This window comes from Macrobrachium nipponense, chromosome 39, assembly GCF_015104395.2.
Source record: "Macrobrachium nipponense isolate FS-2020 chromosome 39, ASM1510439v2, whole genome shotgun sequence".
Taxonomy (NCBI): Eukaryota; Metazoa; Arthropoda; class Malacostraca; order Decapoda; family Palaemonidae; genus Macrobrachium; species Macrobrachium nipponense.
In genome coordinates this window covers 48314041-48334168 of record NC_061099.1, presented here as the reverse complement: position 1 = coordinate 48334168, position 20128 = coordinate 48314041, and the positions used below count along the sequence as shown (strand labels likewise).

General features: G+C 44.3%; 2 protein-coding genes across 4 annotated transcripts in view; both read right to left on the bottom strand.

The window, feature by feature from the left end:
• Positions 1 to 20128, bottom strand: part of LOC135210327 (uncharacterized) — a 702311-nt gene that overhangs the window by 545662 nt on the left and 136521 nt on the right.
• LOC135210325 (poly [ADP-ribose] polymerase tankyrase-1-like) overlaps positions 1 to 20128 on the bottom strand; it is a 331749-nt gene that overhangs the window by 221522 nt on the left and 90099 nt on the right. For all 3 annotated transcript variants that reach the window (XM_064243209.1, XM_064243210.1, XM_064243211.1), the window contains exons 9-10: positions 2218 to 2316; positions 1753 to 1860 (exon numbers count right to left, since the gene is read on the bottom strand). In XM_064243209.1, the coding sequence (XP_064099279.1) occupies positions 1753 to 1860; positions 2218 to 2316 (207 nt within the window). The remainder of the gene's footprint in view (positions 1 to 1752; positions 1861 to 2217; positions 2317 to 20128) is intronic.

The window sequence follows — 20128 nt, the reverse complement described above, 5'->3', positions numbered from 1 at the left end:
GTCAACCCTGGTTACTTGCGGATCGCTACGAGAGCGATCGCTGGCCTGGCGGGAGTCACCTGAGCGACTCTCGCCAGTCTTTCGCTCCGTGCCTCAGTCCTGGTGCCGAGCGAACTCAGAAGCCTGAGCCTTGGCTGTATGATCATCCGCAGGTGACCGTACACTCGGTACCTCTCGCGAACGAGAGGCCAAGCCAGAACCTGGTGTAGCGGCAGAACCCCTAGCACCAGGTGAGGAAGTACGGGTTTTAGCCAGTACTCCTCTGGTCCCCGTCTTCTTATTCCTTGCGGAAGGAGAGACGGCCCCCGCTCGGGAGGACCAGCGGAAGAACCACCCGTCCCACCTGAGTGAGACGGGTCCTTAGAAGTTCCGGAAGGAGACTTCTTAGGAGGGGAGGAGGCAGCCTTCTTCTTTCTCGGCTTAGAAGCCTTGGAAGTCGAAGGGGAAGAGGTGGCAGCAGGCGACGACACCTTCCTCCTCTTCCTCTTCTTCTTCGTCAGCTTCCTCAGGACAGACGTCAGGTCCTCCATCCGGCTGCACCTGTCCAGAAGGACCCGCGACTGGGGAAGCAACACCATGGGCAGGAACGACGTCGGCAGGGGCTGGTCCAGGCACGGCAGGCAAGGCAGGAACATTAGGTACAGCAGGAGGCAGAACAGCAATCAGTGACATCCTGGGTACAGGTGGAAGGTCCAGGGGCGTTAAGATGGTGGTGGTGGTCACCGGTCCATGGGTGACCGGAGCAGCACCCGCCAGGTGATGCAACAGCCCCCGAATGCTTGGCGTCCCCTGGAGGCCCAGTAAAAACCATACCTGGCCAAGATCGTCACCCGCAGCAGGAGCACCTGAGGAGGCAAAGGTCGGGTTAGTAGGAGGGGTTTCCCTCGCAAGGGGGGGGGGGGGGGGACAAGCCCCACCCCGAACGAACGGAAGACCCCAGAGTACAATTGAATGTTGGGGCACCTCGCCCCCTCCTCTACGCTCGACGGATCGGATGAAGAGAAGGAACGAGAAACATCCCCCCAAAGGGGAAGGAGCCATACGCAGAAGCTGAGATGGCGGCAGGAAGGAAGATGATGTGTCTGTGACCAAGGGCGTCACCAGAGAACCCTCCGAGGACTCCCTGGCAGGCTATATCGCTTCCTCCTACCCTCATAGAGCACCCACTGCTCCTCCGACCAAGAATTACACAAATCACAGGGCTCGGCCCGAGAGCATTCACGCCCTCGGCACCGAGCACACAATTCATGAGGATTCACTTCTGGAAAGGGGCGGAAGGCCCCACACTTACGGCCCTCCACACCAGGGCAAACTCTGCGGCTGTTGGGGGGCGTTGGGACATCTCCAGCTCACGGGAATCCATTACAAAAGTCAATAATAAAATACAAAGCACACGTACTTACAGTATTTTACCATACACACAAAGCAAACCAAGTTTGAGAAGATACAAAGCGTACGACAATAGCGGGCAGAGAGGCACACAACACGTCTGTCTCTGTCGGTGGCCGAAAGCAAAGTGGATCTTCACCTCCCAGTTGCGTGGTGCGCGGACTGTCGGACATGCAGTTAACTACCAAACTCCCTTGTTCGAAGCTTTCGACCGGTTCCAGCTGCCGCAAGTTACATTCCTATTGTAAAGGACCAATGGTCTGTATTCGTATCGGAACAAGTATATTTTGCTTATAAGCAGTAATCGGATGTCATATAAAAATAGTACAAAAAATGGTAATGTCCAACAGAGACACATTCTACCATTATACTGCCTTGCGTTGGTATCAGCTCCATGTTTCAATATGAGTCTTGTAATATTTGCATTATGGGTGCGGTCGAATGTGCAAGCGTAGCTCAGTGGAGTGCTACCTGAAATCACAGAACCATAAAAATGAATCAGAATAACATTACAGAATAATGGTAGCTGCAAGAGTATTTTGTTGCCAAATCCAGTGAGGAATTAGACTGAAAATCTATTTTCAGCACCAACCGACAATTTTAGAGCAATGCAAATCATCCACAAAATAAAAAAGATTGAAGAAAATTCAAAGTTCTACAAAATTTGCAAATAAGTTTCACAATTGCCATATAACAAAACTAGAACACACTGGAAATGATTTTTGTACTGCTAAGGTAACATTTGTGATTGGCAATCCTATTTTTTTCGAGGTACTGTATTCCTTCATCAACCAAAACATTTTTAAGGTAACAAGAATAACATCTTACCTAAATTGTTGACTGCTCCAGTGTTTGCACCACTTTCCAGTAAAACTTTTGCCACCTTTTCATTGAATGATCCAACTGTCCGGTGAAGTGGTGTATCATCTGAAATAAACATCTAGTTTTACTGCCTTTCAAAAGAGAGGTTAGGTACAACAGAGGTGATTTATCTGAAAAATGATATTGTTATGATACAATAAAGTTTCATACATACTTACCTGGCAGATATATACATAGCTAAGACTCCGTCGTCCCCGACAGAAATTCAAATTTCGCGCCACTCGCTACAGGTAGGTCAGGTGATCTACCGGCCTGCCCTGGGCGGCAGGACTAGGAACCATTCCCGTTTTCTACTCATATATTTTCTCTTCCACCTGTCTCCTTGCGGGGAGGCTGGGTGGGCCCTAATCGTATATATCTGCCAGGTAAGTATGTATGAAACTTTATTGTATCATAACAATATCATTTTCATACAATCAACTTACCTGTCAGATATATACATAGCTGATTGGCACCCTTCGGTGGAGGGTAAGAGACAGCTACTTCTGGAATAGACAGGTAAACAACATATGTTGTAGGTATAAATAAAACCTTGGTTCCTACCTGATAGGTGGTAGACTTCGTGGGTGTTTGCCCCGTAGTCTGCATCACCTCAAGAAACTTTAGCGAGATATGTGATCTATGGCCAAGAATTCTTGTGGGTCTGCCGAAGGGGTCTTATCCACTTACTCGGCAGAGCCTGAAAGGACTTTGTCAATGGGTGCTGATCCACTTATATGACAACACACCTTATTAAGGAGCACACAACCAATCCCGACCACCTGATCCTAACCACCATGTTAGTATTAAAAATTGCTCCGAGTTATCCCCAACTCTTCGCAATAACCGTAACTCAAACCAAATTGCACACGCACACAATAATTTTTCAAAAAAAAAAAAGATACTCATCTACTAAAAGATATCACAAGAGTTCCTTACTGAACGGAAGTGACTGGCCGCCTGTGCGGTATCTGTACTTGTTCAGCAGAAAGTCTAGAACACAGTGGGGCATCGCTTATTCACGGATCCAGTTAATCACGGGTTTTTTCTTGGACCGTTTCTCATGTTACATCACTGGTATGAATCGCTGCATCACGGGTTTGTTGTGTTGTGTATGCGATGTTTTTCGGTAGGCTAACCCTCGGCCGTGGTCCGATAACTACCAACATTCATTTAAAGACTCATATAATGATATTAACTGACAATAAAGGTAATAAAACCATTCTCACCTAATATATTATTGTCCTATCTTCGAAATAAATAGCCTATTCAAGGTTTATGTACGACGTTCATTGGTAGGCTAAGCGTAGTTGCAGTGCGATAACGACCAACGTACACAAACATTCACATTATGATATTAATTGACAATAAAGGTAATAAAACCATTCTTACCATATATATTAGTCATATCTTCATAATAAATAGCCTATTCGAAGAATAATTCCACATCATTGCACTCAACTTATCGTCGGAGTGGCCAGCCACAAAATGTAAGCATATACCTTTACCTACGAAAATGGTTTATGTATACGGTTGCGTTCAAAGCGACATTTTTTGTTTTGATAAACTTTTAGAAATTTTAATAGTAGTGGTAGTGTAATTACAGTAGTAATAACATTAAGGCTAAAATTAATTCGAACTTCATTACTATTTTGGCAGTATTCGTATATAACTTCTCTGAACAATGAAGTCATACAAACGCTATTTGTCATAGATTATCGTAAGTATTGCTGTTTGTTATTGGCGACGAAGCGTAAACGAAATACATAAAAGCATTTTTTACCTTATATATTATCGTCGTATCTTCATAATAAAAAGGCTATTCGTGGAGTAATTCCATATCAGTGAAATCAATTTTATCTATGCGAGGTCAGCCAGCTGACAAAATTGTACGTACGTATATGAAAATCAAATTTATGGTAGCGTTCACAGCAAGATTATCTTTCGAAATTTTTATAGTACTATTCATGCTACGTAGTAATAATGTTTGGAATATACGTAACATTAATTTTCAATACAAAATATCATCGTTATTTTGGTAGTGAATAATAGTTTAGAATTATCATACATACACTGCATTGTTATGGGTTTGTGCCAGTGATAAACAACCAAAATAACGTTCTCCTTTAACCTGTTAAGCGTCCTCCCCGGATGAGCTCGCTGCTAACGTACCGTCACGCTTTTTTTGTAATCAGCGATCATAGCACTGATGATAGTTTTTCAAAGTTAATATTGATTTTTATGTTTATTATTCTTACTGTAATTAAGTGTAGGAAATTCTCTCTCTCTCTCTCTCTCTCTCGGAGTCCGGAGTCACTCGCAAAGAAAATTCATCTTCACTCCCGCTATTGGAAGAAAAGTTTGTATCATCACTGGAGGATTCAGAACTAGAGCTCTCATCATCAAATAGGTATCAATATCAGATCCTCCTATCTAGTATTTGAATGATCTCACCTGAAGAAATACGCCTCCTCTTTGGGACATTCATTGTGAAAGACGCGAAATCCAATTTGTCTCGATAAACGCCCGAAGCGTATTGAAAGAAAACCAACAGGGACAGGCAGTTTTTAGCATAAGCGACCACCAGGAAAGAGTTGCCAGGCTGGAAATAAGTTCCCCGTGTGCTGAGAGTGTTACCAAATGATGTTCCTACACTTTCTATACGAGGTAAACGTATTATTACGGGGCTGACGGCTTGACAAGCACAGTCAAAGTTTTGAATGTAATATCCCCGTTGAAGGCGCTACCGAGTAGATCGCGGTAAAACGTATTATTACGTGGGTGACGCTTAACAGGTTAAGTCAACGCGTTTAGGAAAAACATGACATAGAATCGACTTTGCGACTTCGTTCACTTTGATATTTTTAACGATACAATAACTATCATTTGTACTACTAAAACCATCTTCACATAAAGTAATTTTTCGTAAGATATGTGTTGTTACAAAAGCTAGCTTATACATAAAAGGCTTTATAATTTAAGTCACCATATACATATGTACCCAAACTAAACTCATTGTGGGGAAATTTACTACTGTTTCCTCGGATATTGAAATACTTAGCATCATTCAAACACTTTAATAATATAATGCATAAATACTAGGCTATACATATTTACATCGTATACAAATACTACATACAGTTATATACACATACTTTTATATACAAAGTTAACAGTTATATACACATACTTTTATATACAAAATTAATCATATGAGTAGTGATCAGACGACAGCTGTGCACTGGACTACGTACGTACTACTTGGAAGATAAAACAAACAAAAATTTTGTTGTTGTTAGTCGCCGGGATAGATTAACATTTTCCAGAGATTAAAGAGCTGAATTTTTCGTTTTGAAGGTATGTCAACCGCGTTAGTAAATAGATATCATCTTCTAAGGAATTTTTTTTTCTCTTCTTTTTGCGGAAGAATCTTCAAGCCATTTTGCATTCAAAGTAATGAGAAGGAATCATTCTATTCTTCATGAAATCAGTAAAATACTTACACTAATAATAAAAACTAAAACTACGTACTGTATGCAAAACACATACATCATCGTTAGCTTCGTGTGTGTAAACGTTCATTCTAAGAAATTACAGAGTAGTATAACTAACACCTGATTGGTTGGTTGGTAGCCATGGAGATCTGTTATCCAATGACTGCCCTCTGCTTCTGTTCTATTTATAGACATACGCCATGGATGGCACTAGGTTTGAACGTTACCATGTTCGTGATTTTCTGACTGCTGACGGCAAAAATTACTCAATAATTTTCTTTATATAATTTCTGGGCTCAGCTCGTGTCGGCCTATGAAAGTAATCCTTAATATCATCTTTCTAGGTAAAATATCCTAAAATTACCAGAGAAAAAACAAAATTAAGAAAATGTCAGTAAGACTGACTCGCTCACTCTTAAAAAAAAGAAGTGTCGGTATGATATAGGGGCGAGTGTGAACACTACCACGAGACAAACACCAATTAGAACTTCCCTATCAGAATCCCCCTAAGAGAGAGCCGATACCAACGGGCGATGCAGCCTCTACTACTACTACTAGAGGACGCCACGGACAGCAGCGCCCCTAGCGGTCATCCTTAATTTTTAGCGCCAGAGTCTAGACGCAGTTTTTTCTTGTGCTAATATTTCTCTGGATTTATCTCGTTTTCTACGATGGAACGCTCAGCAATTGCCACGGCTAAGTTAAGTAACTCATAAGTAATATTTTATCGCAGTTTTATCTTCCGGGTACCAGTATTTTCCTTTTTTATATAGGTCATATACGGTTCCCCGGTTCCCCGTTGCTCGTGGCGGCCATGCTGCCTCGTAAGAATTCAGCCTGGTCCTCCATACTGGGGGACTTCTTATACTTATGGGCATTACTTTATATCACGTTCATTGTTTTACATCGAGTTTTAGCTAGTTTAGCCCTCTTACCATTCTCTTAGCTTGGTATTTAGGGCTATTATTTTTATTCTGGCCCAGCATCCCGGCTCTTGCTCTACATCGGCTATCGCTGGCTCCGAGTAGGCTCCTGTTTCTTGGAATAGTTTGCCTCCTCCTGGGCTTCTTCTCTTTTACTAAAAGTGTCTCTTCCACCTTTCGATGTATTTTATTATTATTATTTAGGGTGTTAGGCTAGCCTATGGTGCTTGTCCATGTATTGGTACAGCTTGGTTCACGTGGCCCTACCACGGTTGTGTTGATCGCGGCCTAGGCCACTGGTGGTCACGTGTTCCATAGCACCTTGCCCTGCCCCTTCCCTCCCTCTCTGATGTAGGGAGGAGCTGGGGGCCACCCCTTGGTTGTCATAACAACCTCATAGCCTTCTCTCACATTCCGGAGGTGCCGGGGGGTTCCACCAGCAGGGTATAGGACGACCACCATGAGGTACCCGGGTCTCCATACGGGTAGTTGGTGTGAGGTGGGGAGGAGTAGGCCATCCCTTCCCCCCTTTCCACCTCGCTCCCGCCGTGTTTCACCGGGACCTCCTTTCCCCCCGACCCATTACTCAGCCACCTCCCTTACGATACGAAGGAGCCTTCCGTCGCAGCCGGGCCCCTTTGGTTATAGGATATTTTGGCTCCGCTAGCGGGCAGGGTGGGTGCTATGGATGGTCGATTGCTTGCCTACTATATCCTTTATATCTCTCCCCCGCTACCGGAAGGGAGCTTACCCTTACCTACGCACTCTTCTAGTAGACGGGTGGAGAGAAGTTGGTTTTGATGTTGTTACTATACTATGTTAAGGATATATACCCTAATTTAAGATATTTTACAATGAATTGTGTATTATATATTTATGTTAATCAACCATCCCCGCCATTATCCGTTGTGGTTTCCATTACCACCACTCCTAGTTGGTTGATTCTTGTGCCTCCGCCACTGGCGGAGCCATAGCCTTTCTTCCAACATGGTTACCACACGTATTTTAGCAGGGCTCTGGTTTTATCTAACTTTATCGCTCCGGCACCAGCGGAGCATATGTTAGGCTGTAAGTGTTTACTCTGTACTCATGTACGTTTCCACTTACAGGCTACCAACTGCCAGGTCCTCGCTTGTAATGCGACGCTGCATGACCCCTGCGGACATGACGAGTGCAGGTCTCACGCCCCATGTGCCACCCTGTTCAACGAGTCTATCGTCTGGCATCCCGAGGCCTGCACTATTTGCTACGACCTGGTCGGTCAGCTGGTTGATGGGGTAAGACCATTATGAGGTTATTTATCAATTTACTAACACTTTTAGTTCGTAAGTTTGTTAACCCTGTCCGCAATTGGTAGCTAATTCAGCCTTTCTTTCAGGCTAGCGGTGTGAGGGAAGTCGCCCTCGCCACCCTGAAAGCGTGGGTGGGCGGCTTTGGGAAGAACGCCGCCAAGGGCCAGCCCTACATATTGGATAGAAAGCTGGCCATCCAGATCTTCCCTGCGGGCAAGTCGACGGGCTACGTCGACCCCTTGTCCGCCGCCCCCGTGATAGCCGCCATCCAGCAAGATCTCCAGCAGTCGTTGGGGCTCGTAGCCGCCCAGGAGCCAGTTCCGGACGTCGCCGGCCTGGACCTGAATCTCGAGCCGATGGCGGTAGTGAGTGAGGATTTGTTGGTTGAGGTAGGTTTGTCGGGCGCCCAAGGTCTTTCCTTGGGCGCTCCTGGATCTTCTCCTGTCCCTTCTTCTTCCGCCTCTTTCCAAGGCTTTCCGGGATCCGAGATCCCTAGCCGCACTCCCGCTCTCTCTGTACCTCCTAAGGAGAAGGGAAAGAGAGAACCGAAGACCTTGTCTAAGTCGACTTCTAGGAAGTCGTCTTCGTCTTCTTCGGCTAGGAAGTCATCGACTTCTTACGCCGACGCGGTGAAGGCTAAGCCAAGCTCTTCCCAGTCGAAGAGCTCCAGAGGCAAGGCTTCGAAGGAGAAAGCTCGCGCTACCTCCGAGTCGTTGCCTTCTCCCGCCTCCGCTGCCCCCTCTCCGGCTATGCCGGCAGGGGTGGCAAGCACCAGCTCCTGCGTTCCTTCTCCTGTCTCACCAGGAATGATGGAGCAGGTAGGAGTGATGGTTGGTTCCCAAATCTCAGCTTGGGGAACACGTTTTGAGCAGATGTTCGCACAATTGTCGAGCACTCTGTCTCAAACTGGACAGACGGTCCAGGAACTCTCGAATAGAGTAAGGGAGAATGAGGATCGGATGGCTGGGCTATCCCAGGCTCCTCCCCCAGTATCCCCTGCTTCTAGCACGGGGATTCTCCAACTCCCGTCTTACGACTCCTTGCCAGCTTTCTCTATGGAGAATCCATGGAGAGTAGCGGCCTACGCTCCCTTTAAAGACGGGATGATTTCGATCCCGGAGTTTGGCACTCGAAGGATTGAGGACTTCGAGTTCTATCCTCCGGGTCTGTCACAGCCTTTCATCGGGTATGCTAGGCTGACGCCAACAGCTCTTACAAGGGAGGACAAGATCTCGAAGGAGTCAGTCCTCTACAGCAGAGATCACGCCCAACGGGAATGGGTTCACTGCCTTGAGGACTGGGAGTGTACTAATACTAAACTCCAGGCCTATAAGAGCCCCTTCACTATTTTCGCCACGGAAGAGGAGGTCTCTCTTCGTTCGCCACGAAATTGGTGGAGAAGGCTCTTCAGGCAGTCCTCAAGGATGAGCCCGTTCCACAGTTGAGAGAGTCGGAGTCCACTTCTCCACTCTTTCCCGCCTTCGGAGAGTTATGGGAAAACCTGCCAGCTACTTTCACGCAGGGTAAACTCAAGCCGGACTGCGCTATGGACCAGTTCGGTGAGAAGTTACTAGGCTGCGGACTCCCTAATCCAGGCAGAGTTCGATGCGCGAACTAGGTTTGGCAGGTCCCTTAACTCCCTCATAGTCACGGAAATGGCTGCGCTGTCTTACGCGAATGAACCGCTATTCAAAATCTTAGCAAAATCGCAATTTCAGACGGTTCTGTTAGACGCTTTTGACTTCTTCCAAGCCAGGAAGAACTGTCGGAAGCATGTTCTTCAAGAGTGTACTATCAGGCATGAGCCTAATAGACTCTTGACTGCCAGCATGTGGGGAGCGGATCTCTTCCCAGAGTCAGCAGTGAACGAAGTTCACCACGAAGCTGCGAGACTCAACCAGAGCCTTAGAGGCTAGGTGGGGTATTTTCCTCTAAGAGGAAACAGGAATCCGTTCCCACTGCTGGCAAGAAACCAAAGAAGGCTGGTAGGAGGTTCCAGCCATATAAAAAACTCCAGCATCAGCAGCAGTTTGTGCAGGCAGTCCCAGTCACCCAACAAGGACAACCTGCTACATCTAAGCAAACTCAGCCTTTCCTCCTGGTGCCTCAGCAATCGCAACCTTCGACTTCCTATGCCATCTCGCCTGCCTTTAACCCTGCTTATGAGGCTCAAGGCTACTCTCAATCGAGGGGTAGGGCGAGAGGTTACTTTCGTCACCGTGGCGCAGGAAGGGGCGCAAGGAGTAAGCAGTTCAGAGGAGGGCGTGGTGGCCAACCCGCCCATCAGCAATGAGGCTCCCCAGGTAGGAGGGAGGCTGTTCCTCTTCCGCCACAGGTGGGTGTTCAGCAGTTGGGCACAGAGCATAGTGTCCAAAGGATTAGGCTGGAGCTGGATCCAAGATCCTCCTCCAATCAAATCATTCCATCAGGTACCGTCAAAGGAATTGATAGATTACGCGAAGAACTCCTTCAGAAAGGGAGCTATTGCGAGAGTCAAACATCTAAAATTTCAAGGTCGCTTATTCAGCGTGCCAAAGAAAGGCTCAACAAAAAAGAAGGGTAATCTTAGACTTGTCAAAGCTAAACTCTTTCATTCGCTGCGACAAGTTCAAGATGCTTACCCTCTCGCAAGTAAGGACCTTACTGCCGCGTGGAGCCGTCACATGCTCCATCGATCTTACAGACGCATACTATCATATCCCTATAGCCAGGCACTTCCGCCCATTCATAGGATTCAGGCTAGGAAGTCAGATTCACTCATTCAAAGTGATGCCCTTGCGGTCTGAATGTAGCCCCCAGGGTATTCACAAAGATAGCAGAAGTGGTTGTACAACAATTGAGAGCTCAGGGAATATGGTAGCGGCATACCTCGACGATTGGTTAATCTGGGCACCAAACAGTCGAGGAATGTCTCAAAGCTACCAAAAAAGGTAGTTCACTTTCTGGAACATCTGGGGTTCCAGATAAACAAAACGAAATCCAGACTTGTTCCGGAATCTCGTTTCAGTGGCTAGGAATCCAATGGGATTTGTCCTCCCACAATCTATCAATTCCAGTAGCCAAACGGAAGGAAATAGCCAAAATCTGTCAGGCAATTTCTCAAGTGCAACAAACGTCAAGAAGAAACCAGGAGAGAATCCTAGGGTCTCTTCAGTTTTGCTTCAGTAACAGATCCTTCTGAAAGCAAGGCTGAAAGATATAAATCGAATTTGGCGGTCAAAGCAAACTCCAAATATCGAGACAAGTTGTCCGTGATCCCACAGATCCTCCGCAACCAACTACGGCCTTGGTCAAGAGTAAAGAATTTAGCCAAGAAAGTACCCCTTCAATATCCCCTCCCATGTTAACCATTCACACGGACGCATCCCTGTCCGGGTGGGGGGATACTCTCAGTTCAAACAGGTTCAGGGGACTTGGTCAGTTCAATTTCGCCAGCTCCACATAAATGTGTTGGAAGCAATGGCAGTATTTCTTTACTCTGAAGAGACTGCTTCCCCCGAAAAAGTCTCATCTAGGCGAGTTTGGACAGTGCAGTGTAGTCCATTGCATCAAACAGAGGAGGGTCAAATCCAAGCATGTGAACCATGTCATGATAGCCATCTTTGCATTAGCAAGCAAAACACAAATGGCATCTGTCTGCCACCTCATCTGGCAGGAGTAAGAAAGAAAATGTGATAGCAGACGCCCTGTCCGGTCAGTCCCTCTGGAATCAGAGTGTCTCTGGACGTCGGGTCATTCCATGTGGGTAAGCCGAGAGAGTCCCAGGTCTCCAAGTGGACCTCTTCGCCTCACAAGCAAACCCACAAGCTCCCTTGCTATTGTGGCCCCCAACCTGGACCTCTGGTCTTATGCCCACAGACGCCCTGTCGTTGGCTTGGAATCAATGGAGGAGAATTTATGTTTTTCCTCCAGTGAATCTTCTCTTGAAAGTCCTAGACAAACTAAGGTCTTTCAAAGGGATAGTAGCTCTGATTGCACCGGACTGGCCCAAGAGCAACTGGTATCCGCTTCTCTTGGAATTGGGTCTCCGACCTCAACGGATCCCCAATCCCACTATCACACTCAGTACAAATGAGGACTGTGTTCGCTTCCTCAGGAACTCTCCAGACCCTAACTTTATGGACTTCATGAAGTTTGCGGCTAATAAAGATGCTGACATTGATCCACAGAATATTCTCTTCCTAGAATCAGATAAGAGGGAGTCAACATTAGACAATATGACTCAGCTGTTAAGAAATTAGCATCTTTCTTGAGAGAATCGAACACTACCAACCATGACAGTTAATTTGGCTATATCCTTTTTCAGATCTTATTTGAAAAAGGTTTAGCAGCTAGCACGATTACCACTCATAAGTCGGCTTTGAAGAAAATCTTTCAAGTAGGTTTTCAGATAGATTGACTGAATCTTATTTCACATCTATCCCTAAAGCCTGTGCTAGACTTAGACCTTCTCAGAGGCCTACTACAGTTTCATGGTTCTTAAATGATGTTCTCAAACTAGCTTCAGATACTGACAACTCATCTTGTACATTCATTAATGCTCCTGAGGAAGGATTATTCTTATTAAGCCTAGCTCAGGAGCGAGAATTTCAGAACTGTCGGCTCTATCCAGGGATGCGGGTCATGTGGAATGCCTCCCATCAGGAGAAGTTCTACTTGCTCCGGATCGTAGCTTTTTAGCCAAAAATGAAGATCCTCTTGCAAGGTGGGCTCCTTGGAAGGTTATCCCACTTCCACAGGATCCTTCTCTCTGACCCAGTATCAACTCTTAGAGCCTTTCTATCTCGTACTTCTTCTAGATCCTCGGGTGCTCTCTTCATGAGAGAAAAAGGTGGTACTTTGTCAGTTAAAGGTATTAGACAACAAATCCTTTACTTCATTAAACAAGCCAACCTGAGTCATTCCCAAAAGCACATGATATCAGGGGAGTAGCCACCTCTATTAATTATTTCCAACATATGAACTTTGAGGATCTTAGAAAGTATACTGGATGGAAATCCCCGACAGTCTTTAAACGGCATATTTAAAGTCCTTGGAATCTTTAAAGTTTTCAGCAGTAGAGCGGGAAACATAGTTTCCCCTGATACTGCTTAGTAGTTGTAGTATTCAATCCAGGTCTCCTTCCTACCTACTTCAACCAACATGCCCTCAACCTATCGCCAGGACTACTCATCATCATAGCCTTAGCCGTTGTGTGTTATAGTGGTTTGTCCCTTTATTATTTTTTTGCTAGGGACAACCATTGTACTGATATGTACTTCAGTGGTCCTACCCTTATTTTTATGCTAGGATAGGCCACAATATGTTGTATAAATTCTCCAATTAGATTTGTGATAACTTCAGTCACAATGTGTTTGTATATATTTGAATTAATTGTATTAATTGTATTAATGATGGAATTGAGTGTGACCTACCCTTATTTTTATGCTAGGGTGAGGACACATGTATGTATATAATTGTACTTTATGTTCTAATTAAGTAAATTCAAACATTTCTTTATTTTACATGCATAATTGATTTTTGTTACTACCATTAAGTACTTTAGTTTACTAACATTTGTTAATTGATTACATAATAAGTTAGTTTAAGTACTTAATTTGTATGCTGTATTGATTACTTATATTATAGTCCATCATTTTATATCGTTATTCATCCCTTTTCTTTTCCATCTTGTCTGTTTCTCTGGTACTCTTTCATAGGCCGACACGAGCTGAGCCCAGAAAAGGGATTTTGACGAAGGAAAAATCTATTTCTGGGTGATTGGCTCGTGTCGCCCTATGAAACCCATCCCTTTTTTTTTTGGTTTGCTTTCCCCCCCTTGCAGGACAAGATGTATTTATGTTTTAATTAAGGATGACCGCTAGGGGCGCTGCTGTCCGTGGCGTCCTCTAGTAGTTAGTGGTAGAGGCTGCATCGCCCGTTGGTATCGCTCTCTCTTAGGGGGATTCTGATAGGGAAGTTCTAATTGGTGTTTGTCTCGTGGTAGTGTTCCACACTCGCCCCTATATCATACCGACACTTCTTTTTAAGAGTGAGCGAGTCAGTCTACTGACATTTCTTAAATTTTGTTTTTTCTCTGGTAATTTTAGGATATTTTACCTAGAAAGATGATATTAAGGATTACTTTCATAGGGCGACACGAGCCAATCACCCAGAAATAGATTTTTCCTTCGTCAAAATCCCTTTATTCCTTCGTGAAAACAATAATATAATATCGCGGTTGACATACCTTCAAAACAAAATTCAGCTTTTTAATCTCTGGAAAAATGTTAATCTATCCCGGCGACTAACAACAACAAAATTTTTGTTCGTTTTATCTTCCAAGTAGTACGTATGTAGTCCAGTGCACAGCTGTCGTCTGATCACTATTCATATTATTAACTTTGTATATAAAAGTATGTGTATATAACTGTTAACTTTGTATATAAAAGTATGTGTATATAACTGTATGTAGTATTTGTATACGATGTAAATATGTATAGCCTAGTATTTATGCATTATATTATTAAAGTGTTTGAATGATGCTAAAGTATTTCAATATCCGAGGAAACAGTAGTAAATTTCCCCACAATGAGTTTGGGTGCATATGTATATCTAAGATGACTTAAATTATAAAAGCCTTTTATGTATAAGCTAGCTTTTGCAACAACACATATCTTACGAAAAATTACTTATGTGAAGATGGTTTTAGTAGTACAAATGATAGTTATTGTATCGTTAAAAATATCAAAGTGAACGAAGTCGCAAAGTCGATTCTATGTCATGGTTTTTAACTTTAACGTATAGTGGTATGAAAAACACCAGTGTGTCGTAGCGATGCGTCATCAATATAGTGGTATGAAAATACCACATGGTGTTGTAGCGATACGTAATCACAAAGTACAAATCCTTTTCCCGGACCATCCTCAGAATTTTACGACTCTTCAACTTCAAGATCGATATGGTAAAATATATTATATAGTCATACTTATTGTTAAAATTCACAAGTTGAACTGCAAAACATTATTATATTTTGATTGTTATGTACATATATTTTTTGTGTTTTACGGAATGTTTTTGAAAATAATACCTATTAGTGAACATATGGTATTAATTGTCCCACTATTTTATTATAGGTGATCTTAATTATCTCACATTCATTTACAGTATTATATTAATATTTATTTAAATAAACTGTAATTAATAAATAACAATAATGAAAAACATAAAGGGAAAAAAATGTTTTGCTGCAGTAGTGGTGTTTGTTTGATTATGCATCTGACCTCACATTTCCGAAATCTGAAAAATTCCAAAAACCGAAACATCGGAATGTGTGTGTACTGCACATTTTTTTAAACACGCACACAATGTCTACACATTTACTGCAAATTACAGTACGTACGTATTTATTCCTGAGAGAGAGAGAGAGAGAGAGAGAGAGAGAGAGAGAGAGAGAGAGAGAGAGAGAGAGAGAGAGAGAGAGAGAGAGAGAGAGAGAGATGAATGATTAAGGACTCCAAGGCGTGTTATTTTTACAATTATTTTATTATCTTGGGATTTTTTTTTTAATCTTGAGATTTTCTATTCAATTCTCGAGATTAATAAGAAAATTACCGTAAATTGACTAGCATCAGCACACATCTGAATGACTCGGCCATTAGCAGGCTAAACCACCAACCTTATGAACTTGCATGATACATGAGATACATGACAAAACACAAAACCACTGTTTATTGGTGAAAATTAGGGGGTTGCACGATATGGGAGATTGCACGTTATTCGAGTATATACGGTATGTGATTTTTTTTAGCCTTTTATGGAACAAAATCTAGCAAGAAATTGCCATTCCCAGTTGGCAACACTGGCCTACAAACGTTTGTTTGTTGTTGTTATGAAATGTGGTGTGCGGCGCGTTCTTTAAATTGTACCCATATAAACGAGTTAATTATGTGGCATCCAAAAGCCCTGATTCTTTTACTCATATGGGAAAGACGCCTAAAGGTCAGATGAAGGTTTTTACGTGGAATATACTAGTATTAACGTGTTGTGACGAAGGGAAGAGATGTTTCGCTGCATACTGTTGGTAGCATTATCGTTATATTACTGGATTGCACTGCAAAATCGTCGCCATCTTTTATCAACATAGATTGTTGGTGAGTACCCATATGATTTACATATTTTGATAGTTCTCTTACCACTCATCCTCTCTTTCCTTGTAAAAAAAAAAGAGGCCCACTATGCGTATGTAGGCTTCTAGCTGTAATCCCTAGGCTAGTAGGCTACATACCTATGTACAGTAGTACATATACTACATTTATTTTTTAAGGCTAATTTTGTACAATAACTTTAAAACTGTCTTGAATTTAGTTTTAGGTGATAGTTGAAAACATATTTGGTGTTTGAACTAAAGTAGGCAGTTATAAACATTGGAATAGTGGTCTTGGGTGGGTTAACTATTAAAGTAGGCAGTTTTAAGCAATTTTTGAGGGGGGTATCAGGATAACACGGGTATTTACTTATCACGGGGGGGTTCTAGGCCCTATCCCCCGTGGATAACGAGGCCCTACTGCATATCTATTAGACTTAAGTAGTAAAAAATTAAGGATTGTTGTCAGCTCCTGTACCCAGGATTGTGCCCGCAGACACAAAAGGACCTAAGGAAAAACATTTTTCATAGGTCACACGCACGTCCTTCAAATAGTGAGAAGCAAACACAGAATTACATCTCCAATATGTCGCTTCCAAGATATTCTTCAGTGACATATTTCTCTGAAAAGAGAGAGACGTCGCCACTGCTCTCAACTTTCATGAGCTCTTACTCTCAGGAGTTTTAAAGAATCATCCGTGCAAGCCTTATGAGCGTCCGTAATTACGTTCCTGACAAAAAAGGCTAAAGCATTCTTAGACATAGGTCTTGATGGATCCTTCACTGAGCACCAAAGACCTTGTCTAGAACCTCCCAACTGTTCCTTTTTCTGTAAGTAAAACTTTAACGCCCTTACTGGGCAAAGAGACCTCTCCGGTTCCCTGCCGACGAGACCCGATAATCCTTTTACCTCGAAGTTTCTCGGCCAGGGATTCGAAGGATTTTCATTCTTCGCCAAGAATAATTCCTTGAAGGAACAGATGGCTGAATCTATATTGAACCCGACTTTGTCACTAAGGGCGTGCAGTTCACTAACTCTTTTCGCCGTCGCCAGTGACAAAAGAAATAAACATTTTCTCGTTATATCACGAAACGAGGCCAAATGTAGGGGTTCAAATCTCTCTGAAGACAAGAACTTCAGCACTACGTCTAGATTCCAGTTAGGGGGAGAAGTAATCTTAGACTTCTTGGTCTCAGAAGACCTAATCAGATCATGTAGATCTTTATCGTTTCCAAATCTAGGCCTCTATTCCTAAAGACGGCCGATAGCATACTCCTATAGCCCTTTATCGTGGCTACGGAGAGACGCGATTCTTCTCTCAGAAATAACAGAAAATCAGCTATTTCTGTTACAGAGGTACTGGAGGAGGACAACTTCTTCGACTTACACCACCTTCTAAAAACTTCCCACTTGGATTGGTAAACCCGGATAGTGGAAGTTCTTCCGGGCTCTAGCGATCGAGCTTGCTGCTTTGCTAGAAAAGCCTCTCGCTCTGACAAGTCTTTCGATAGTCGAAAGGCAGTCAGAGCGAGAGCGGGGAGGTTTTTGATGAAACCTCTCGAAGTGTGGTTGTCTGAGAAGATCCTTCCTTTGTGGAAGGGATCTGGGGAAGTCTACTATCCACTCCAGTACCTCTGGGAACCACTCTTGAGCTGGCCAAAAGGGGGCTATCAGGGTCATTCTTGTCCCCTTGAAGTCACAAACTTCCTGAGCACTTGCCCCAGAATCTTGAATGGGGGAAATGCGTAAACGTCTACCTGAGACCAATCTAGCAGGAAGGCGTCTACTGCTAGAGCTCTGGGTCTTCCACTACTGAACAGAAGACTTCCAGTCTCTTCGAGAGGAACGTGGCAAAGAGGTCGACATGAGGAGTCCCCCAAAGAGACCAGAGATTGCGGCAACGTCTGAGTGGAGGGTCCATTCGGTATGAAGGACCTGGTTCCTCCTGCTCAGCCTGTCCGCTCTCACGTTCCTTACTCCCTGAACGAACCTCGTCAATAGAGAGATGTTCCTTTGCGATGTCCACAACAGCAGGTCTCTTGCGAGTTCGTAAAGGGCATACGAGTGAGTACCTCCTTGCTTCCGAATGTATGCCAGAGCGGTTGTATTGTCCGCATTCACTTGTACTATTTTGTTGCTCACTAACGGTTCGAAGCTCTTTAGAGCTAGGTGTACAGCCAACAGTTCTTTGCAGTTTATGTGCCAGGACACTTGAAGAGCATTCCAAGTGCCTGACACTTCTCTCTTTCCCAAAGTTGCTCCCCAACCTTTTTCCGACGCGTCGGAAAACAATACAAGGTTTGGGCTCTGTATTTCCAGGGAAGTACCCTTGTTTTCCCTCAGTGGGAGTAACCACCATTCTAAATGGCGTTTCATCAGATCTGGAATGGGAAAACTGTCCGAGAGGAGTCCTGTCTTCATGTCCCACGAACTTCTGAGGAAGAACTGAAGAGGACGGAGATGAAGTCTTCCTAGATGAAAGAACTGTTCGAGCGAGGAAAGGGTCCCTAACATGGCCTCAACCATTCCCTCGCCGAAGTACGTTCCTTCCTTAGGAAGAGAGAGACTTTTTCTAAACCTCTCGCTAGTCTCTCTTGAGAAGGAAATACTCGAAAACCCCGAGAATCCATCCGAATCCCCAGATAGACCAAGTTCTGGCTGGGGATCAGTTGGGACTTCTCGAGGTTCACGAGTAATCCTAATGTCTTTATCAGGTTTAGTGTCACAGTCAGGTCCTCCAAACACTGTTTCTCTGACTTTGCTCTGATAAGCCAGTCGTCTAGGTACAGAGATATACTGATTCCTTTCAGATGAAGCCATCTCGCCACATTTTTCATAAGGTTCGTGAAAACCTGAGGCGCCGTAGACAGGCCGAAACACAAGGCTCTGAATTGGAAGATCCTTCCCCCCGTCATGAAACGGAGGTACTTCTTCGACGAAGGATGGATCGGGACGTGAAAATAGGCGTCCTGGAGATCCAGAGACACCATCCAATCCCCTTGGCGAAGAGCCGCAAGGACTGAAGCAGAGGTTTCCATGGAGAACTTCTGTTTCTGAACAAACTTGTTCAGAGCGCTGACATCCAGAACTGGTCTCCAGCCCCCCGAGGCTTTCGCAACCAAGAAAAGACGATTGTAAAACCCTGGGGAGCTTTGATCCAGCACTAGTTCTATAGCTCTCTTGTCCCACATCTGATCCACCATTTGTTGAAGAGTATCTTTCAACACAGGGTCCTTGTAATTGGCGGACAATTCCCTCGGAGTTGACGTCAGGGGAGGATTGTCCAGGAAAGGAATGAGGTATCCCTTCTGAAGCACCGACATCGACCAAGCGTCTGTGTCGATGAGAGTCCAGGCTTCCGCAAATCCCCGGAGCCTGGCACCTACTGGTGTTTGGAGGAGCGCCACTTCACTTTCCCCTTTTAAAGGGGCGGAACGAGGCTCGACCTCTCTTCTCGGTCGTTTTCCTTTTAGCGGTAACTCTAGTGGGAGGGCCTCCTCGAAAGGGCCGAACAGGAGTAGACACCCCTTTCTTTTCTCCCACCATCACTGGTCTCTTCTTCCTGGAAGATTGCAGGAGAAGATCCTGTGTCGCTTTCTCCGTCAGAGATCGGGAAATATCCCTCACCAACTGTGAAGGGAACAGAAAATCAGACCTAGGGGCGAATAACAAAGCTGCTCTTTGCGAATGGGATACTGCTTTCGTCAAGAAAGCGCTAAAAACAGATCTCTTCTTCAAGAGACCTGCTCCAAATAAGGAAGAAACTTCCCCTGAGCCGTCCTGTACCGCCTTGTCAATACATGACAAAATTGCAAGGAGTACGTCCGGTTCTAGCCCTTCAGGGCATGAGCCTTCTTGGACATCACCCCAGGGACCAATCTAGGAAGTTAAAGACTTCTAGAATGTGAAAAAGTCCCTTGAGGAGATGATCCAACTCTGAAAGACCCCAAGTAATCTTAGCAGTGTGAAGGCTATGTCTCCTGGATGCATCTACCAGACTGGAAAAGTCAGCTTCAGCTGCAGCTGGGAGTGTGAGACCCATA